The sequence below is a fragment of the Eulemur rufifrons genome, chromosome 9, assembly GCF_041146395.1.
Source record: "Eulemur rufifrons isolate Redbay chromosome 9, OSU_ERuf_1, whole genome shotgun sequence".
Taxonomy (NCBI): Eukaryota; Metazoa; Chordata; class Mammalia; order Primates; family Lemuridae; genus Eulemur; species Eulemur rufifrons.
In genome coordinates, this window is record NC_090991.1 from 52,595,562 (window position 1) to 52,617,706 (window position 22,145).

Below are 22,145 nucleotides of genomic sequence, written 5' to 3' on the forward strand. Positions count from 1 at the left end.
GAGTACTGGGGTCCCTGGGACGGCACCCATGTCCTTTGGGCCTCGTGTTCCGGGCCGGAGGAAACCTGGCCCATTGCCGGTGTCATCTGTGGGCCCTGAAGACTGAGGACAGGCCGGACAGTGGCCCTGCTGAGTGGGGGGAGAATTGCTGTTGTTTGTAGCTGGGGGGCCGGGCAGGGCAGCGGCACAGACCCCGCATAGAGAGCCGCGGAGGAGGGGCCGCAGCCCCTCGGAGCACAGGGGAGCTGTGTGAGGGGCAGGTGTGGCCTCGTGTCCTCCTGGCCTTGCTCCCCCGCACCAGGGCCCGCGGTGGGCGAGGGCGCAGTGTTGGGAGCCACCGCGGCCAGGCACAAAGCACACGCTCTGCTGATGTGTCGCTGTTGTCCACCGTCCCGTGGTTCCGCTGTCAGAGTCCTCAGCGCTGGGCCCCGTGGCCAGGGCCAGGGCCCCACGGCCAGCACCAGGCCCCAGTGACCAGCGTGGGCTCCCAGTGACTTAGTGAGATCACAGCTGAATGAAGCCACCACGGAGATGGCCTGGTCACCAGGAGGATCTAAGCCGTGGGGTTCTCAGACTCCTGCTTGTCCTCATGGACTCTGTGGCTCAGTGAAATGGGGACATCTAAGAGGAAATTTGATAGTGGCTGCACAGGGCCTGGTGCCCCTTGGCACCCGGTGGCACAGCGTCACCTGCTCTTATCTGCAGAGTCAAGGCCCTTGGCCCTGGCTGCCCACGGAGAGCCCCACGTCCAGGCTGGTCCCGTGGGACCTCTGCCAAGCCTCCGAGCTCCTGCTGGCCCAGCAGGGCCCTGGTGGAGAAGCAGCACTGCGTGGACCATGCCTCGGGCCCCCTGTCCTGGCAGGGAACATTGCTGCAGCCGCAGGAGCTCCCCCAGAGGTGCCGCATGCCTGGGGGGTCAGCTGGGTGAACCCCCGTGTGGGAGGCCCAGAGGACCTGAGCTGGGCGTGGAGCGAGTTTGGTGTCAGGCGCTGGGCCTTGGCGGGGCACCCTCTGAGCCCCTTCTCTAGGGAGGAGGGCGGGTCCCGGTCCCAAGTCACATCCTCAAACCCTCTAGCCCAGAGTGGTGAAAAGGCAAGCCCCCTCCTCCCCACCTTCCAGAATACTCCCTAGTGGAGGAAACATGGTCCACACTGAATTTCCTACATAATGGGGTTCAGCCCACACTCCAGGGGTGGGAGGGGAGGTCTGGGTGGTCCTCAGCATGCCCGTCCCTCCGACCGAGGTTCACTCCGGGCACCCCTGGGCTCGGTCAGTGAGCAGGGAGGTCACTGGGAAGTGTTTAGTTGGTGAGATGGTTGGTGACTTAAGGAATAAATAAATAGTGACTTGTTTGTTATAAACAATTCATTGGAGAGTAAATGAGGTTGAAGCTGACTCAGAGCCATGTCCTTTGTCCGCCTCGCCCCAGGCCAGCGCGCCCCACGCAAATCCAAGTGCTCGCTGCCCTGTAGCCCCGGCCAGAGCCCCCTGGACCCGCCCTGAAGGGGGAGCTGGGTTTTGTGCCTCCACCTCCTTAGAGGGGGCCGCAGGAGTCCCCAGTGAGGGTCATTGTAACATCCTCCGGTTGGTGTCCTCCGGCTCTCCAGGAATGTGTCGGGTTCATGGCAAAGCACTGTCCGCCCCCTTCTAGCGTCTTCCTCCCACTTTTGCTCACTCAGCAGAGCCAAGCGAGGGTGGGAAGGGCCCCCTGTGGTGGCTGGTGCAGCAGGGCCTCCGCCCCGCAGGTCAGCCCCGCCATGCCCTGCGCTGCTACCCAGCACCCAGTGTGGGCCCCTCCTGGCCACTTAGCGCCCCAGAGGGGCTGAGAGCCCTTGAAGGCAGCAGGGGTCGCGGGTCGGTTCTGAGAGAGCAGAGCCTCGGGGTGGGGCTTGGGTGGCTCTGGATGGGAGGTGGAAGGGCCTGTGGCTCTGGAGGGTCCTGCGGAGACAAGAAGGGCAGGAAGAGGAGCAGAGACTTCACTGCGGCTGCCGCTGTGGCCTGTCTGCGTCAGGAGCCCCGGCCCAGGTGCCAGCCTGGCCTCCGCTAACTGGGCCACCGCAAGACTCGGGGGACTGGGCCCACGTCAGGAGGCGCCAGACTTGTTCCAGCCCCGGAGCCCCTAAGAATTCAGTAAAGTCAGTCGATGGTGCAGGGAAGTGGCTCCCGCGTGGGTGGGTGAACGGCTGGTTCCTTTTACTAACCACGTGGCCTTAGATGTGCTCTTCACCCTCTCGCAGCCATTTTCTGTCTGAAAAATGGAAAATGGTGGTTTCTGCTTGGTGGCGCCGTCGTGAGGACGCGGGGAGGTGAACAGCCACGGCGCAGCACGGGGCCGGGCACAGAGGCGTGCCCGGTGTGTGTCACCGGCTGTGGCTGCTGCAGTTGCCCAGTCCTGCCGTGTGGGGGACATGCAAGATGGGCCTTCCGGAAACTTCTGATTCACTTGGGTTATGAGTACACACCTGGTTCTCAGATGAGGCGCCCCCAGGAAGGCCAGGACTCAGCAAAGGCTGCGTGGCCCAGGGGCATGTGGGATGCGTCCTGGGCCCCTCGAATTTTGCCAGAGATCTGGGAGGAGGGAGGATGACCCCTCCGATGTGGGGACAGCGGGAGGACAGCAGGGGAAGGCGGCTTGGCGTTCCGGCTGTGGGGGCAGAGGAGGGACTCCAGGGGTGTGGGCCCCACGTGTCTAGGAGGCGGCGAGGAAAGCCCCGGTGGCCGGACCCCTGAGCCTGCTTCTGCTGCTCCTCAGGCCACCTGGGTGCTGCCAGCCCCGGGCACCTCCCCTCCTGCCCCTGCCGCCTGCTGCTGCCCACCTGGGGAGAACGGCCACTGCGTGAAGTCCTTGGCTCCCTTCCCGTCCCTCCCAGTGTCCTCCCCCAAGGTTAACGTTGACCTGGACCACCTGGTCCTGTCTCCCCAGACTCCTGGGACCAGTCCCAGAGCACAGCCCCGGCCAGGCCCCTGTGGGCCGCGGAAGGAGAAGCAAATGCATGACCTCTCTGTGCGTGACTCAGTTTCCACATTCTTCTGTGCTGCCCTTTCGTAGGCTTGTGCGGAGACATGACTCAGAGAAGGGAGGCTGATCCCCTGAGGGACCGGGGTGTTGGTGGGGCGGGGGAGGGCAGCCCCCCGACCTGCGTGCACTGAGCTGGCTCTGCCCAGGTCACTGTGGGGCTCTCTGGGGTCTGCTGGGGAGGACGGAGCTCGTGACACCACCCCAGTGCTAAAATTACGATTAAACCTGAGCCACACGGAGGCCTGTGCCACCCGGAAAGTGGGGCTCACTTGAATTTTCTCTCATCCACCGAGGCTCCTGGCTGGCATTGCTAGGGTTTGGGATATGGGGAGGGAGAGGGATTGGGCTGCTTCCGGATTTGGAGTGGGTCCCGCTGGAGATGTCCCAGGAAATCCCAGGGCTGCCCCCTGCTGCTGCTGCTCCTCTCGGCCCTGCTGGGCAGCCCCGACTCTTGGCGCCTTCAGCAGGGGATGGAGGGGGCCTGCCAGGTCCGGGTCCTCCCTGCCGCTGTGCTGCCTTGCACGGCTGGTTCTGGAGTACGGGGAGTGCAGTGCAGCGCGGGGTGTCTTGGGAGCCAGTTTTCCCCTCTTGTCCCTCCTGCCCAGTGATGCTGGGGACGAGCTGAGTTGGACCTTTCTCGTTTCTGACCGGCTGGACTTTTTATTGCCACCCCCTGCCCCCGCCCGTCCTTTCAAGTGGGGGTTTATGGCTTCCTTCTTTACCTAAAAGTCGTTCTGGGACTTAACGGATCCAGCGCGGGCACCCAGGGCCCATTTAAAACCCCTTGGCGAGTCCCCTGCGTCCATCGCAGGGTGAGGCAGGGAGTGGTGCCAGGCCGGGGACCCCTGCCCGCCCCTGGCTGCAGGCCTGAAGGGGGGTGCATGGAGCCGGGTGCCCTCGGGATACCCCAAAGCGTCCCTGGACCCGGCTGGAGTCCGGAGGCCAGGGACACCTGGGCCGGGAGGCGCACAGCTCACAGCTCTTTGCTGCTATTGGTTATTGTTAAATAATAGTTTTATTGAGCTGTGATTCACATACCATAAAATTCGGGTCTTCAAAGCACACAATTCAGCGGTTTCAGTCTGTTCAGAGTCACTAAACAGAGCCACCAGAAGGTGTGTGTGTCCACATGTGCAGATAAGGAGATTTATAAGGAATCGGCTCACCTGATCCTGGAGGTTGGCACGTGCCAAGATTCGCAGGGTAAGTCGGCGAGCTGAGACCCAGGGGGCTGCCGGTGTCCCACCCTACGGCTGGCAGGCTGGAGACCAGGCAGAGCCTGTGTCAGTTCGGGTCTGAAGAAGGCAGGAAAAAAATGTATGTTCCAGTTTGAAGGTATCAGGAGGGGGAATTCGTTTGCACTCCAGGGAGGGTCAGTCTTTTTGGTCTGTCTGGGCCTTCGTAACAAAATTGCAAAGGCCTGAATAGAACAAAATCCGTTCGAGGAAAGCAAAACCTTTTCCTTCTATCCATTTTAGAGGCATTGGCTGGGACCCCGTAAATTAGGCCGACAGAGAGAGATTGGCGGAAGAAAAGCCTGCCGGTGCGTGTGATGTAGGTTTGCCTGGCACGGGAGGCTTCACGAGGAAGCGAAGACCCAAAGAAATTTATTCTGGGCTTGACGGAGAGCGGGACGTTGTGGGAAATGTGACGGGACGGAAGAGTGTGGGCTCGGAGCGTGAGCTGGGGATGCGTCCGGATCCCTCTCTGAGCCCCCCGTCTTCAGAAAGAAGGGGGCTCCTTTCCCCTGGGTGCAGGGAGGGCACCTCTCACACGAGCGCTTGTGACCTGCTTCGGAGAAGGAGGAGGTCAGGGAGTCCTGGCATGTCTCACATTCCTTCAGCTTACAATATCCAGTACGCCCAGGCACCGTATTTTGTGGTAGCCTGTTCTGAACCCTGCTGATTGGACGAGGCCCACCCACAGTGGGGAGCGAAATCTACGTTACCCGGCTTACCCACTTAAAGGTTAAACTCATCCGAAAGCACCTCACAGACACAGAATAGTGTTTGACCAAATATCTGGGCACCCCATAGCCCAGTCAAGTTGCCGTGAAATTAACCGTCACCACTGTCTAATCCCAGCACACTCCGTCGTCCCGAAAGAGCCCCCGTACCCACTGCTATGCACTCCCCATTCCCAACCGCCCGCCCAGCGCTCGGCAACCACTAATCTGCTTTCTGTCTCTACGAATTTACCTCTTCTAGATACTTTATATAAATGGAACCATAAAATGTGTGGCTTTTGTGTCTGGCTTCTTTCGTTGGCGTAATATTTTCAAGGCCCCTCTGCATTGTGGCGTGTGTTCACACTTCTTCGTTCTTTTTTGTGGCTGAGTAGTGTTCCCCTGTGTGGATAGACCACACTTTCTTTCCCCCCACAGCGGGTGATGGCATTTGGTCTTGTTTTCACTTTCGGGTGTTGTGACTGGCGCTGCAGTGAGTGCCGGCGCATGGGTTTTGTGTGAACGTGTGTTTTCATCTCTCTCAGGTGACTGCCGGGTCGCAGACCTGCCTTTGGCCTGTGCCAGGCCTGGCGGGGGTGACAGTTGTGCTGGGTCCTGCACTTTTCCCTCGGAGCTCGGAGCTCGTGTGTGGAGCTCGTGTGTCGTAGCTGGTTGTGCAGCTCTCCCGGGGGCCCAGCGTCCTCCGCAGCCAGGAGCAAGCACAGATGGGGTGGGGCGTGAGGGACACAGAGTGGCCCCTTGGATCTACAGCTGGGTCCTGGCCACTCACTTCTAGTTTCCTCTGGGTGCTCAGGGCCCAGAGGAGGCAGAAAGGGGACGTGGAAGGTTTGTACTTTCTGCAGGGGCCCGGGAGGCGTGGGCTGGGAGAGCCAGTTGCAGAGTGAAAGAGGAAGTGGGAGGGGGTGGGTTTGGTGACCCACCCCAGTGGGGGGCTGGGGCTGGGGGAAGTGACTTTATTTTGTTGAGAGGATTTCCCTCCTACCCCCCAGGCCAGCCTCGGCCCAGGGGAAATAGGACTTCTTCGGTGTGGCCCTTCCCAGGGCCGAGTCTGGGGGAGCCACGTGCCATAGCGTTTCTGGACAGTTCCGTGTGTCACACACAAGGTAATCTGTAAAACGTGTGTGCTGTGCCCATTGTCACTTTAAACCACCACTCGGCATGCCAGGCGAAGGCCCCCACCCCGCCCACTTCTGCGTGCCCACTCCCCAGCTAGCCGGCTCACCAGGGGTGCAGCCTGGCAGCGCTCAGGCCTAGGCCAGGTCCCCTCCCCTTCCCGGGCAGCCTCCTTGGCCCTCCCCTGGCCCTCCCTGTCTCTCCCCGTCCCAGGGAGAAATTAACATATGAATGTGGCTCCTTCCCGGAGCTGCAGGCTGGAAGGGGGCCTGGGAGGGGACAGGCTCCCACCCTGGGCTGCCAGGTTCCGCCTTGGCTGCCTGAGCCACTGGCCACCACCGAGTGGAAGAAGCCCGGCACTTCTTCCCTGAGGTCATCCGACCACAGTAAGTCAGCCCCAGGCCCTGGGTCCTCGGGAGGATGGGGGGAGGAGGAAGAGGAGGAAGGGAGGGTGGAGGGTGGGCTGGCCTGGCAGGCCTGTGGGATCTGGGCAGCGGGAGACCCCCTCATTTAACTTTCTGTCTTCACAGTGTTTGTAAGAGCCCAGTATTACTGCAGTTCAGCTACTTTGGTCTGGTTTCCAAAGGCTCAGCTGCTTAGGGCGTGCGACCCCGTGGAAGGAGGGGATGCCTTAAGTGGGAGCGGCTCGCAAACTGTGAAGTGCTGGCCACAGTCAGCCCGAGGGCCGGTGCTCCTTCGGTGCCAGCCAATAAACCCGGTTTGCCAGTTAGCTGGGTCCCTCTGCAGCGTGGGCTGGCCGTGTGTCACGTCTCCTGCTTTTCCTGCGGGACGACAGATGGGTGGACACTGGGGACAAGTCACCCTTGGGCTGTGAAGTCTGACTCCCAGCTGGTGTCTCCAAAGACACAGGCTTGGTGGTGTGTGTTCCTGGCAGCGCCTGGTGACCAGGGGCCCCTCAGCGTGGGCAGTGGCCCGGCCAAGGTCTCGGTGTCTGGACGCAACGCAGTGCCGGCCCCGGTGTCCCCTTGAGCCTCCGGCCACCGGCCCTGCCTGTCCTGCCGCCGGAGCCCGTACCGTGTCCGTGGCGCTCCTTCCGGGAGGGTCCCCAGGGCCTGAGTCCAGCGCCGGCTTAGGGAGCAGGAGGGGGTCGGGATTACGGTCCCTGGCCACAGGCCAGCCAGGCCACCCAGTCCCTGCCCCACGGGGCGTCGTGTCCCCCACTGACCATTTCCTGAACAGCCCCCCCCGCCAGCTGTCCCAGGACATCCGTCCATCCGTCCTTCCTTCCGCCTCAGTAGTGCTTTGTGGCTCCGCAAGGATGATGGAAACCGGAAATCGTTAACAGCTCATTCACATGCCACCACACACCGAAAGCCCGGGGGAGCCGTGGGAAAGGACGCTGGCCAGCGAGGCCCCACGGAGGGAGCAGGCGTCACCTGGGTGGGCCAGGGCAGTGGGCGGTGGGGGGAGGGAAGGGCAGCGGTGACCGTTGGTTCATTCATTCTCGAGGGCATCTTACTGGGTGTGTCCGACGTGCCAGGTTTCCCGAGCAGGAGCGAGACAGACCCAGGGAGCCCCCCACCCAGTGGGGAGCGTGTGGGCTGGGCCAGGGGAGGGAACGGAGGGACCCGGGATAGAGTCGCATCCTGGGAAGACCAGCGGGAAGGACGGCAGGGCAGGGAGGAGCCCTGCGGGCAGCATGCTGAGAGAGCTGAAAGGTAGCCAGGTGGTGCGTGCTGGAAACCGGAGAGAGCTGGACGGGGGCGTGTGTTTTATTAACAAAGACTTAGAGCATTTACTGTGCCAGGCACCGGACTAGGTGCTTTGTAAATATCTCATTGGATCCCCAGCATGTGGCACAGAGAGGTTAAGTTACTTGCTCAGGGTCACACAGCATGTCAGTGGTAGAACAGGATTCCACCTCCCAGGTGCGACGGAAACCAGTCATGTTTCACGCAGGGAAATGATCAGATTGATTTAGGTTTTAAACCGTCCCCCTGGTGCTTCGAGGAGAAAGGATTGGGTGGAGGTGGTTAACGGCAGTGGCTTGCAGTGGAGATAGATGGCCCTGGAGCTGGGCAGCCCAGCAACCACCTAGACTTACAGCGGGTGAAAACTGATGGACTTTGGGGTACTGGAAAGGGGGTGGGCCCAGGGTTTCTAGCTGGAATAACTGGGATGGGGGAGGCCTAGAGTCTGGGGCACGTTCGGTTCGAGATGCTGTTCCAACACCCAGACCTGAGGATGGCAGTGGCCGTGCCACCCAGTACCGCAGAGGGCCTGGCACAGCGGGGCCTGGGGACAGGCTACAGCATCGTAACAGCCACAGGAGCTGTCGGGTTGGTGCATCCGAACTTCGGGCCACTCTGCCGGCGGCAGGGAAGGTGGGGCTGGCCGGTGAGGGCCACGCACACCTGCTTCTTCCTGGTGCCCGACCGCCCTGGGCTGGTGCCTGTGCACTGGCAGCATCCCCCGGGCATGTTCCAGAGGCGACAGAAGTGGCCGGCCCGAGAAGAGGCAGCGTCCCCGCAGGCTGCTTTTTCCTGGGGAGAGCCTGGGGTAAGGAAGCAGGAGTGTGTTTTGGAGCCTCCCTGGAGGGGCCACATCCGTCCACCCGGCTGCCATCTTTACACACTTCCAGCCATCCGCCCACGCACCCATCCCTCTGTCCGTCCGTCCCCATCCTCACATTTGAAGTCACCAGGCTGTGCGCTCGGAAAGTATGTCATGCGCTTTCATAAGGCTCCTCCACTCGGTTGATTGGTGCCCGTGGGGGAGCAGGGGGGCGGGGGTGGTGTGGGACGGGGGTCTTTGTTCCAGACGCCCTGCTGTGAGGTGGGCTGCCTACACTGGTGAGACGTAGGAAGCCACATGCCGTGTAAGGGCCGGCACCCTGGGACCACTGCTTCCAGCCCTCCCCCACTCCCCACCCTTTTGGGTAGGAAGACCCCCAGGGTAGGGCCTGGAGATGGGGAGAGAAAACTTCTCCGGGGTCCCACCTCTCCCTGCCCAGAGTCATGCTGCCTGGATGGGGGCACCAGATGCTGCCGCCCACCCCCGTCCCCCCACTGCCGCCGTCCTCCCAACGGAGGGTGCAGGAGATGTCTTCCTCCCTCTGTTAGGGGTCATGTGGTCAGGCTCCCACTCAGGGCCTAGGAATGTGCCCCGCCCTGCCCTGCCTCAGCCCCTTGCTCCCTGAAGCAGCCTGGGCACTAGGCAGCCTTCCGCTGTCCCCAGGGCCTGAGCTGATCTGCACAGGACACGGCAGTTGCTTGATGTCTTTGGGGGAAAAGCTTTTTTCCCACTCAGCTCCTGGTAGGGGACACCCTGCTGCACCCCGGAGACCCTTGTCTACTTTGTGTCATTTCAGATGATTTCATAAGTTGGGGCGGGCAGAGCCCCCAGCCCTGTCTGCGTGTCATCACCGGGCTCTGGTGTGTATCTGCTGACAGCCCTGCTGATAGGAGAGGGGGCAGGGAGGGGAGGCTCTGCCCCCCAGGGGGACATCCCAGATAAGAGGAAATTCTGGCCTGCAACACATGGCCAGTGTCCACCGTCCCTGGGGGAGGAGCTTTTCTTTTTAACTTTGCAGACATTTGCCAAGAGCTAACGGAATCTCTGTGGTCATTTGGCCACTTTGGACGCGGCCGGACGGCTGGCAGGGGCTGGATCTCGGGATTGCTTTGGGGTGGGGGCTGCTCCTGCTAGAAGTTTCCTGGGGTGGGAGGAGGCATGGAAGCACATTCCTGGTCTGCCTCTGCAGTGGACCCGCTCCAGGGCCCGGGCCAGGCAAGGGGGCGGTGGAAAATGCAATAAAAAAATAAACCCGGACACAGGAAGTCGGAGGGTTCATCCGTGGCCTGCTTCTCACAGCCTAAGTGCTCGGAGCGGCTTCTTAGGAAGTGAATGGCGAGGGTTTGCAGGTTGGAGCTCACTCTGACCAGAGATTGATGTCTCAATAGGCCGGAGCCCGGTGGAAAACCCAGCAGGGAGGGGGCGCAAGTGAAAGAACAGAGAGGGCCTCTTCCAGAAGGGTGGGTGGTGTGGTGAGCCTTGGACTTCGTCCAACTCTGACTTTCCCGGCTGGGGCGAGTGAAACCCTGTGCTGGCAGAAACGCAGCTTCTTGGGATTCTTTCCTCGACAATAGACGAGTTTGCTTTAAAGTGTTTGGGGAGAGCAGAGCTGGAGGAGCTCGGCCGGCAGGAAGAGTGGGGACTCCTGCCCCTGCCCTGGGGCACCCCAGGCCCCTGAATGTATGAAGGAGTCCGGACGGGGACTGTCCCGTACCGCCCTGCCTCTCCCGGGTCCTGCAAAGGGCAGGGGGTCTGGCGTGCCCTTCTCTGCCTTGTAGCTCCTGGAAAAGGAGAAAACGTTCGAAGACATTCGCAAGGAAACCCTAAAACTGCAATTTTGTTTTAAGTCTTGGAAACAGGAAAGAGCTCCCACTGGGAGAAAAACGCAGCTCTTTGCAAATCCTTGTCTTTCTCTGGAGGGGCCGGAGCCGCTGTGCTCCGTTTCTAAGCGGGAGGGCAAAGTCTCAGATTTCTGGCGTCCCGGGTCCTAACCAGACATTGAGGAGACACTTCCTGCCCCGGACAAAGTGCGAAGTGTAATTTGATTTGGAGTTACTTAGCAAATTAGATGAGCATGTGCACTTTTAAAATTCAGTCCTTGATCCCCGCCTGCACAAATTTGCAAAATTTGGTCATTTATATTCAGCGTTTCCATCTTTAGAAGAGAACAGGAAGTCCCCGTGACATTTACGGGCGTTTGTAGTAGCTGGGGGAGGTTCGTAGGAACACAACTCGGTGGAAAGCAGAGTTGAGTAGCGGGAAAAGAGCCTGTTTTCAGAGCCCTGCAGAGAATGACAGTCCTCCTCTCTGCCCACCCCCCTTAGTCCCCCTGGTCTCCCTGTTCCTGCTGCGGCTCCAGCCTCCTGCAGGCTCGGGGTGGAGACCAGCTGGCCATGGCCTCAGCCATCTCCTCGTTCCCTCTGTTTCTCGGACTAATTTCCCACCTTTAATAATTTTTTTTTTTTAGCGTTCCCTCCCGCTTCTCTACCTATGGAACCCAGAATGTCTCTGTGTGAGTTGACGAAAGTTAGGGTGCTGAAGGTAGTTCAGAGATAACCCGATTAAATTCTAAGTTCTCATTAGACCAAGTTATTTTTTAATTTGGGCTCTACCGACCTCGGGGTTCTCTGAACTTTCTGTGTTGTCCAAATATATTTGTGTATGTATCTATCTGTCTTCAGTGTGTACTTTCCTTGCTTTTTATCAGCTCCTAAAAGAGGTTTCTGACACATAGTAGTCCTGTGCCACTGTATCGGACTGTGAGTTCCTTGCGTGTAAGAGGTGACTTCCAATCTGTCTGGAAGTCTTGGCTAATAACCGTTTGAGTAACTGAACTTCATGTTCCTATGTGCCACCACTGTTTCCATTTGGACTACTCTCAAGCCTGTGGGGTCAGCTTTTTATTACTAGGTTTAGGTACTCAATATATATTTGTTAAATGAATCAATGTTGTGGTCTTGGTCCACTAGGACCCTGGTATCATTTTCTACCATTATTGTTTCTAGCCATTTCTTTAACATCTTGTTCCTGAGCAGTTCCTTTGCCAGGGCCTGCGCACTTCTGCACTTGTGTGCGGTTTCCAGCCCTGTCGCCTTCCCATTGTCTTTCCCTTTACCTGCATTTCCTGAACAATAGCTTCTCCCTCCACCCACTCCCTCATACCAGAAGCGAGGAGTCATCTTTGAGGCGTCTGTGGAGTTTGTTAGCTCAACCTAGGGTGGCCTCCTGGAGCTGGAGTTTTCAACTCAGGGAAGCATTTCTGTATCTGCCTTTGGCGGAGGCCCTGGGTCTGCTCTGCCTCTTTGTTTGGGAGGTGGGACCTCTGGTGCCCCAGTGTTTGTCAACAGAAGCACCAGTGTCCTGGGAAAGCCATGGGCAGCCCTGGGAATCAGGGACCCCACACCAAGCCCAGCAGCTGGTTTAGGCGCCTTTCTCGAAGTTGTGGAAGTTAAAATGCTAACGCTCCTTGACAGGCCTGGGCTCCCCAAGCCCTGGGCTCCCCAAGCCCTGGGCTCCCCAAGCCCTGGCAAGAGGCCTGATAATCCTCGTGGCTTGCCGGGTGGGACCCCCCCTGGCAGCTGCGGACTGTGCCCCAGCTCCCTGAGCCTGCGTTCTGCACCTCTGGGTCTTGGCTGCAGGGAACCCTTCAGCCTTTCCATGAGGCTCAAGGAACCAGCCAGGGAGGTCACCTGCCCACCACTCACCAGGTCTGTGACCCTCATAAGTGACAGAAGCACTGCTGGCCTCAGTTTCCTCATTTGTGAAATGAGGTAATAACAGTGTCTACCTTTTGGGGTCCTTGTGATGCTCCGAGTCAGTTCATGCACAGTATTTGGAAGAGCGCCTGGCACAGAGCGAGCCCCAGTAGACGCTGGAATTAGCGACTGGGATCGAATGGTTCCTTCATTTGTTCATTTATTCATTCAACAAACTTTTCGCCGGGACTTGCCGTGAGCCCAGCACTGCTCCGAACAAGGCAGTGCGGGAGTGAGCCTGACGCATGAGGTGTCCGGCTTCATGAATCCTCTGTGGGGGGCATGGTGAGAGGACCCCACACAGGTCGTTTCCAGTTGCGGTTGTGGGAGGCTGCTCGGCCTGGAGCGGAGTGCAGGCTCTGTGGGAGGGGGGGCGGGCAGGCCGACCTGGTTGCCAGCCAGGACTCCCCCAGGGGGTAGCTGGGACCCAGAGGGCTTTGCAGGCACCCAGGGAGGTAGGAGAGGAGGAGCGAGCAACTCAGGTCACTCTGTCCCTCTGGCGTTACCTGCATGGGGACTCACTCACCTTTAAAAAGCCCCTCACAGGGGACAGAGAACACTAGAGGTTTATGGGGTCCGATGCCTTTGCATGGGCTCAGGGTGCTCTGGGGGGGTCTGCAGATGGCTGAGCAGCAGCAGGCAGGGGGCGGTCCCGGGGTCCCGACTCCACGGAGCCTGGGGGTGGCAGGAAGGAAGCTGCATGGGGGGGAGGACTCTAGCTGGTGACACAGCAGCTTTCTCCCAGGCAGACGCCTGGACGCTGGCAGGGTGGGACCAGTGTCCCTGGTGCCCCGCCGTCTGGACCCTGCGTGGGTCCACCCGGATCTGCTTGGCGACCCTGGCTCTCCTGCCATGGCCAGGTGGCCATGCATTCTGCTCAGGTGCTGCGGGAGGTGATGAGCAAGGTGTTTGGGGATGTGGATGTTCGGTCCTGGGTTCTAAGAGCTGCGCGTGGGTTGGATTGGGCCGAGATGGGGGATGGCATTGACTCTACCCCGAGAGCTTTGTCCTGGGGGTACAGGTCCAGCTGTCACACGGGTGCCACGTGGCTGCCCCCTGGAGCTGGGAGCCATTGCCCCCGCAGCTCTGCCTCTGTTTGGCCAGCAAGGTTGATGGGACTTGTGTGGACATTTCTGGGATGCAGACAGGCAACAAGATAGACAGGGCGGGGCGGGGCAGAGAAGGGTGGCCCCGGGCGCTGGTTTCTAAGTCAGCCTGGAGAGCCTGCCTTGCCAAGCCTCCTCCCGCCGCCGCCTGGCCAAGTGGGCCAAGGTCGGCTCTGACACTGATGAAGTGTAAGTGTCCCCAAAATGTGACACATCCACTAGCTACCTCCTCCTGGGGGCCGTCTCCTAGCCAGATGTGTGTCCCCAGCCGCTGTCCAGCAAGCCACAGACGGCGATCTGATTCTGTCATCCTTGGCAGGCCCTGGGGTGGGTGGGGGTGAGGATTTGTCCCTTGGTGCAAATGTCCCCAGATGGTGCAGGCTCAGGGCCTGTGTGTATTACAGCCCCGTTCTTCCTCCTTAGACCCACTGTCAACTCTGGAGAAAAGACAGCCCCGTGGGCACCTGGGGGAAGGAGGGAACAGCTCCCTAAGATGGGCAGAGTCACAGGCCTGATGGCCAGCTGCCACCGGCCTATGGTGGAGAGGGCTCTCCTGCCAGGGGGTGGCGGATGGGCCCCGGCACAAGGCCTGGGTTCAGAATGGGAACCTGCAGAGAGAAACTATCCAGGTCTCCTGCCACAGGCCCCTCCAGCTGGTGGCCACCCCCAGAAACGTCCTAGCTGGGAGATGATGGGGCGCTTGCCCAGGGCACTGGCTGGAGTGTTGGCATCTGGGCTTCAGCTGTCCTCTGAGCTGTGAAGCCGGCTGGTGAGCACTCCCCGCACAGCTGGGCTCTTCTCCATCAGCTCCACTAGAAATGCCTTCCTGCCCCCTCCTTCCCTCCCTCCTCCTCTCTCTCTCTCTCTCTTTAATTGAGATACCATTCCCGCACCGTACAATTCCCCCATTTAGAGTGTACAGTTCAGCGGCATTTATTCACAACATTGTTTAACTATCACCTCTAATTCCAGAGCATTTTCTCCCCAAAAGGAAACTCCATACTCGGTAAATAGTCACTCCGCTGACCCAACCCTGGCAACCACTAATCTGCTCTCTGTCGCTATAGATCTGCCTGTTCTGGACATTTCATATAAATGGAATCATACAATATGTGGTCTTTTTCAAAGTTCGTCTGTGTTGTAGCTGAGTAATATTCCACGGTGTGGACTTACTGTGTTTGGTTTATCCACGTAACCTGCTGATGGGTGGTGTAGCTGTTTCTTGAGTAGCTGCTTTGTACTGCTGGCTGGGCCAGGAGCTGGGCCAGGAGCTGGGCTGGAGCTGGGCCAGGAGCTGGGCTGGGAACTAGGCTGGAGCTGGGCTAGAACTGGACTGGAGCTGGGCTAGAACTGGGCTGGAGCTGGTCCAGGAGCTGGGCTGGAGCTGGGGCAAACCACTGAGCAAGGCACGGCCTCAGGCCTCAAGGAGCTCGCAGGGCAGTCAGGAAGTGTGTGGCCTGTTTCCCAGGCAGGCAGTCCAGGCAGAGCAGAGCGAAGGGACTTGTAAAGGGTCACTTGGAACCAGGACCAGAGCCGAGGGCCCCTGACTCTCAGCCACGGATCCAAGAGGGAAGCTCTGCTTTGACTTTTGCACGACTTGTCCGTCATTGTCCAAACCAGAACCTTCTGAGACTCAAGCAGGGCGGTAGTAATGACCAGGCTGGATATGACCAGAGCATTGACAGCAGGGGCTCAGATACTGGCACACCCGGGTTCATGGCACCGTCTCTCACAGTGGCCGAAAGGTGGAAACCGCCCACGTGTCCGCTGATGAATGGACGAGTGGGTGGACGGCCTTCAAAAGGAAGGGGATTCTAGCGCACGCTGCAGCGTGAACGCTCCCCGCAGACACTGTGCTCTGTGCGATAAGTCACAAAGGACAAATCCTGTGTGATTCCACTGATGTGAGTCCCCCAGAGAAGCAAGTTCACGGAGAGTGAAAGTAGAACGAGCACCGGGAGGGAGGGTGGGAGCTGGTGTTCACCGGGCGCGGTTTCTGGTTAGGCTGGCGAAAAAGCTCTGCAAATACACAGCGGCGGCCAGGACACACCGCTGTGAATGTGCTCCCTGCCGCTGATCTGAACACGTAAACATGGTTAAAATGGCCAAAATTTTAAGTTATTTACATTTTACCACAATAATGAAAATAATTAGACTGGGGGGAAGGCGTAAAGCAGTGTGTAAGGTGGTCATGAGGGCTGTCCTTCTGTGGAGGAGGGTGGCAGTGGCGGCAGTGATGTCACCTCGTCCTGGGACTCTGGAGAGGAGAGTGGGTGACTCTGTGGATCAGGGGTGAGGCTGCCCCAGGGGCTGCGGCCAGTCCCCTAGAGCAAGCCTGGCGCTCCCTCCTCCGAGTGTGACTCTGGCAAGACAGGGGCCTGGCGGTTTGCTCTGCGGTCCAGGGAGGGGGAAACTGTCCCCAGGGTCTTTCCCAGGCAGAATTCCGGACAACCAGGAGCAGTGAAAAAGAGGCAGGCAATGCTGTGTGGTCTTGGATAAGTTACTTAACTTCTCTGAGCTCAAGTGTTCCACTTTATATATTTTTTTTATTTTTAATAATTTTTTTACAGAGACGGGGTCTTGCTCTTGCTCAGGCTGGTTTCGAACTCCTGATCTCAAACGATCCACCCGCCTTGGCCTCCCAAAGTGCTAGGATTACAGGCGTGAGCCACCACGCCCGGCCCAAGTGTTCCACTTTAAAAAATGGGTTTCCTTCCTGCTCTACTCCCTGCCAAGAGTGTAGCGAGAGTCACCTTGGAGAGAAACACGCAGCCTTTCATTTTGCTGCTAAGAGCCTTCTTTTCTCATTGATAGTATTTGATGAAGTTTGGGTGCAGAACAGAAGTACAGGCAACGGGGCCATGGGAGTGAGAATGAGGTCCCAGCCCGGCAGTGTCCCTGGGGGCAGCTGTGGAGCAGGCCTGACTATTCCCATGGCCATGCCACCCGTGAGCCGGGGACAGCAGAGCCCACCCGCTGCCTTCCCAGTACCGGACTCCGGACTCCTTCTCGGGGCAGGGAGGTCCAGCTCCTACCTCCAGCTCGCTCTGGAAACATCCCCCAAGAGCCTTCGCTTCCTGCAGCCGGCGTGGGCTGGGTCGGCAGTGGCAAACCACAGTGGGCTCTCACAAAGCCGTGCGTTCCACGCGCGTTCGCTGAGTCTCCTCCACGTGGAGATGCAGGGGGGGGGATCCAAACAGGTCAATGGACGTCCTCGCTGGAGCTCATGGTCTGCAGGGGGCACGGACGTTAATCACGTATCCCAGGAGTGAGTGTGAGGTTTCAGGGTTGGTAAATTCGAGGGAGGTCAAGGGTGGCCTAGCCACTTCCACTGGCATGGCAGAAAAAAGAAAAGTCACTCTGTGGGCTCAGCTTCCCCGTTTGCACAGAGTGGGTTGGGCTAGAGTTCTGTACTGTCCAGCGGAGTTGCCGTTAGCTACATGTAGCTATTTACATTTAAATTAATTAAAATTAAATAAAAATTCTGTTCCTCGGTTGGACTAGCTCAGTGTCGAGTGCTCAGAGGTCACATGTGAACACACTGGGGCAGTTCCTCAGAAAACTAAAAATAGAACTACCATATGATCCTGCAATTCCACTTCTGGGCATCGATTCGAGAGAACCGAAGGCAGGGTCTCAGAGACATCTGTGCCCCCACGTGGACAGGGCCGTTATTCACAGTAGCCAACAGGCGGCGGCAGCCCACGTGTCCGTGGACGAGAGAGTGGATACGTGCAATGTGGCCCAGCCCTGCGAGGAATGCTGTTCAGCCTTTAAAGGGAAGGAGAGGCTGACGCGGCTACAACGCGGTGAACCCTGAGGACATTGTGCCAAGAGAATAAGCCAGGCACGAAAGGGTGCAGGCTGTGCGAGCCCACTGACGCGAGGTCGCTGAAATAGCCAAATTCACAGAAAGTAGAAAGGTGGTTTCCAGGGGCTGCAGGAGGGAAGTTGTGTAATGGGGACAGATTCAGTTTTGCGAGATGAAGAAGTTCTGGAGTTGGTTGCACAATGATATGAATATGCTTTAAACTGTACACTTAAAAATAGTGACAATGGCAAATTTTATGACAATTAAAAGTCACGTGTGCCAGAGGCTACCCTGCTGGATGGTGCAGGCCATCGTCACCGGTGTTGCTGCCTGAGCACCCTGGGGTCCTGGGGCCAGGCCCGGGGGGCTTTCCGTGGACAGCAAGGGCTCAGCTCGTGTCTGCGAGCACGGGGTCTCTGCTTTTCCCACGTGGGGGTCCTGAAGGCAGACCCCAAAGCCTCCTGGCCCAGGGACGGGCCTCCACGCCCCCCCAAGGAGGGCTGCAGGACCGGGCTGTCACCTGTGCAGAAGGCCAGCGGCCTCCCTCCATCCGCGGAAGGAGGGCGCTGTTTTTATTATTATTTCTCAAGCAGGGCCCCTGGTGGGCAGGAAGTTTGGTTTGGTTTGAGTTTCTGCAGTGAATGTCGGTGCCTGCGGAGGGGCCCAGCTGGAGCCCAGGCGACCCTCCCTCTCTCTGGGCTGCAGGGCCTGCTGGGGGGTGAGGGAGAGTTCAGGGGCTGCGCCTTCTGCCCGGGAGGCTGGAGGTGGGGGGTGGGGAGAGGGCGGCCCCATCCTGGGCAGAAAGGCGCCCAGACCCGCCACAGATGGAAGCAATTTCTGGTCACGTGGGGCGGGCTGAACTGCCGCCCCGCAAGGCAAGGCCCCACGTCTGGCTCCAGGAAGCGGCCCCAAAGCCGCATGTTCTGGGGCCAGATGCAGCGCTGTGTCTTTGTTTATTTAAAGATGCTGGACGCTCAGGGGAGAATATTTCTGAAGAGGGAGAAGCAGATGCCTGGAGCCTTCCAGGGCTGGCTCTTCCCGGCCGGGGGGCGGCAGCTGGCGCCTGGGCCCCCTGGCCTCAGGGAATGAAGATTTGTGGACCCCCTTGGCAATTCCTGGCATTTTTATATATGTTACATTGTGTCACTGCCCCCCGACTCCATGAAGGGGGAATTATGGTGCCCTGGAGAGGCTGAGAGGACAGGCGGTAAAGTGACCGGCCAGGAATCGGCTACTTGTGAAGATAAACCAGCCCCCGACCCGTTCTGACTTGCAGGCTCAGCCTCCTCCTCTCCTGCCTCGGTCTGGGGAGGGCAGGGGAGGGCAGCATGCTCCCCCCACCCCACCGCTCTAGTGGAACAGAACGAAGAGGGACAGGAACGTGGCTTGCACCAGCTGAGGACACAGGGGCTCAGCCACGTGGTCTCAGCCACACAGGCGCTTCCTGGGTCGGGATTTCCCCAGGAAGTGGCAAGGCGGTTGAACCGGAGCCTGGAGTGGGTGGCCAGGCAGGGCGAGCTGGGAAGGCTGCGCCCACTCTCCGCCTCCAGGGCCCACGTCCCTGGTCCCTGGCTGACATGGGGCTCCGCTCCCCCGTGGATGCCCCTCGTGGGTGCCCTGTGGGAGGGGGACCATCTCAGGGACCAGCCACCCCCTCCCCGAGGGTTGGTGGGAGGGCCCTGGGCGAGGAGGTGGCATTGGCACATCCTGTGGTCCCTTCCTTTGAGCTCAGGGTGCACAGGGAAGGGAGAGAGACCTCGCGGCCCAGACCCTTCCAGGAGGCAGGCTGAGCAGAAAGTCCCCCTTGGCAGGCAGGGGTGCGGGGAGAGGCTGGGCCACTGGAGCAGGGAAGGGGCTGGAGGAGCAGCCAGCTCGGCTCGGCCCCACCGTGGGGAGCTGAGTGGGGCATGTCTGGGGTGTGCTGGGACGGGCCGTGTGCTCTCCAGCCACACCTCGGTGGGACCCAACACCCTCCTGGATGCCGTGAGCCCCTCGGGTCTCCCGCGGGCACTTCCGGGGGGTCCTGCCTCAGCCCCAGGCCTCTGACCAGCAGGTGGACTTCTGAGGGCAGAAGGAGGGCTCTCTTGCTTCTGGCCTACAGACGGAAGAAGCTTGAGTTATTTCAAGTTCAGCCCCATCTGCCCGTCCGCAGACCTGAAAGCAAAACCAGAAAGCAAAACCTGGTCCTTGCCCGCGGGTGTGTGGCGCTCGGATGCCGCACAGTCAGGCCAGGGAGAGGGAGAGGCATCTCCCAGGGACAGCTCTGGGTCCAGGCACCCCGCCTTCCACCAGAGCACTCCCGCCTGCCCCCAGGACTTGGTGGGTTACACAGGATTGAACACACAGCCCTATTGGGGTGTGGTAGGAGGGGACAGGTGCTGGTTCCACTGCCCCTTTCATCAGAAGGCAGATGCGAGACTGTCCCTCCCCTATGTCCTGGCTCATGGGGGCCTCTAAGGCCTTTGAGCTGCGGCAGGTGTTGCAGATTACCTGAGTCAGGTGAAGGAGGAGAGAGCCACCTGCTGGCCAGGGCAGCATGGGGGCTGGGACAAGGGGGACAAGGAGCGCTGGCTACACTCTCCAAAGAGGAGGGTTCAGGGGTCAGCCCTGCCTGGGAGCCAGGGAGGGCCCATGTTGGCACAGCTGGCGGAGAGGAGATTAAAAAGCCAGCTGAAAACCGCATAATGGAGCCGCCTGGCGGCCTCGGTGCTTGGCAGAGGCCTGTGCCAAGCCCCTGTCACCCCTGACTCCCCTGCTCTTCCTTCCTCAGCCACTGAGGCAGCTCTCAGCTGCGTTGGCGACATGGCCGACACCCCCAGAGATGCCGGGCATAAGCAGGCACCCGCGCCACGGAACGAGAAGGCCCCGGTGGACTTTGGCTACGTGGGGATCGACTCCATCCTGGAGCAGATGCGCAGGAAGGCCATGAAGCAGGGCTTCGAGTTCAACATCATGGTGGTCGGTGAGTCCCCGTCCTGGAACCCACGCGGGAACCAGCCTCAGCGCAGCTCCTGGGCTCAGTCTTCCCTTCTGCAAAATGGGCCACAAGCCTGGCTCATTGACGCATTGCCAGTGCCATGGTGTGTGCCCGGGCGGGGGTCCATGGCCGCCACGAGTTCCTCCGTGGGGCCTCTGCCCCTCACATTAGAAGCCCTTGAGGTAACTAGTCTAAGCCCAGGCAGGTCCCCTGTAAGTGCAGCTCTGTGACCAGTGACATTGCCTTGTGCTTAGAGTTTCTATGGAAGCTTCTCCCAGCTCTGGCTCCAGCTTGGCTCCCCCTACACCCAGCAGGCCTGGCTGGACACCCAGGAAGAGGGGCTGCGTGACTTCAACGCCCCGCCCCACCCCCCATGGCCCTGGAGAGCTGGAGGTCCCCAGGGGGTGGTCTGTGATCAGTCGGAACCAGACAGGGCGAGGGGGCCGGGCTGGGGTTTGCAGGGGGCCGCCCCTTCTTGCCGAAGCCCCTCCGGTCCCATTCAGCCCGCACAGTAACCCTGGGAGGGGCACCCCGTTTTCCAGGTGGATGAGGTCCCTTGGTGCACAAGGACAGAGGGAAGCAGAGCCACTGTGTTGACTCCCCAGACTGTGCTCTGCCCACTCCTCTAGGGGGGATCTGGGGACGTGCTCCACGCAGCTCAGACCCTCAGCAAAGGTGAGCCTGGCCGCCGCCGCCTCTGCCGGGTGTCTGGGCAGCTCGTGAGCCAGGCCTGTTTCCCCAACCTCCGCGAGCTGTGCGCGTCCTTCCCGCCCAGCTCTGCAGGAGCAAACCCTCTGCCTGGCTAGAGGCTTTCCTTCCTCCTCTGCACTGACCTGGGCTCCGGCTCCTCGGGGCTCTTGGTGTCCTCTAGCTGCTTCGTGTGGCCTCACAGGCTGGGAGTCAGTGACTGGCCTGACTGCTCATAGCCCACCGTGCTCCGGTTGTCTGGGAGCTGACGGCTCACTTTGTGGGAGGGTGCAGGCAGTGGCCAGGCTGTGACTCACCTGTGTGGGCCAGACAGGGCGGGAAGGACCAGGGGACCTCCAGGCCCTGGCGTGGCACAGGCCTCTGGAGCTTTGGCCAGGAGCAGAGGGAGAGGTGGCCTGGCAGCCCCTGCTGCCTCCTGCCGTCTCCTGCTGTGACTCAGCCCTGACCTCCAGGAAGGGTGCCCAGGAGGCCGCGTCACCTGTCTGGCCCTCTTTGCCCTTGTGCACCTGAGAATAGTTGTGGCTCCAATTCCCGCTCAAGGTCTTTGCTCCTTGGGGATGCTGGGTGAGGAACGAGACCACCTAGGAAGATTGTGGGGCTCTTGACAGTAGCCGGGAGAGCCACACGCTGGGGGTGCCGCCCCACAGTGGATGTTGGCATCTGCTCTGGCTCCTCCTCCCTCCCAACCAGCAGCGTCCCATCTGCAGAGCCAGGTGGAAGGACGCCTGTTTGGGGATCCACAGACTCCATGTAGAATCGCAGCTTTGTCCTGACTCAGCCGCGTGAGGCTTGTCGTCTCCTGGGCTTCTCCTGAGTGCACCTTGCTCTCATCTGTAAAAGCGGCTAATCCCGTAAAGCGAGAGAGTGTGTGCAGGCCCCACAGGTCCCTGACAGTGTTGTGGGTGCTCGAGAAGTTGCAGCAGTAGCAGCGAGGGTGGAGGTGGTGATGGAGGTGCTGATGGTGGTAGTGTGGAGGTGGTGATGGTGGAGGTGGAGGTGGAGGTGGTGATGGTGGAGGTGGAGGTGTTGGAGGTGGTGATGGTGGAGGTGGAGGTGTTGGAGGTGGTGATGGTGGAGGTGGAGGTTTTGGAGGTGGTGATGGTGGAGGTGGGGGTGTTGGAGGTGGTGGTGGTGGAGGTGGTGATGGTGGAGATG

General features: G+C 59.9%; 1 protein-coding gene across 6 annotated transcripts in view; it reads left to right on the forward strand.

The window, feature by feature from the left end:
* Positions 1 to 22,145, forward strand: part of SEPTIN9 (septin 9) — a 164,156-nt gene that overhangs the window by 130,565 nt on the left and 11,446 nt on the right. For all 6 annotated transcript variants that reach the window (XM_069482904.1, XM_069482906.1, XM_069482905.1 and 3 more), the window contains one exon: positions 20,076 to 20,267. In XM_069482904.1, coding sequence (XP_069339005.1) covers positions 20,076 to 20,267 — 192 coding nt within the window. The remainder of the gene's footprint in view (positions 1 to 20,075; positions 20,268 to 22,145) is intronic.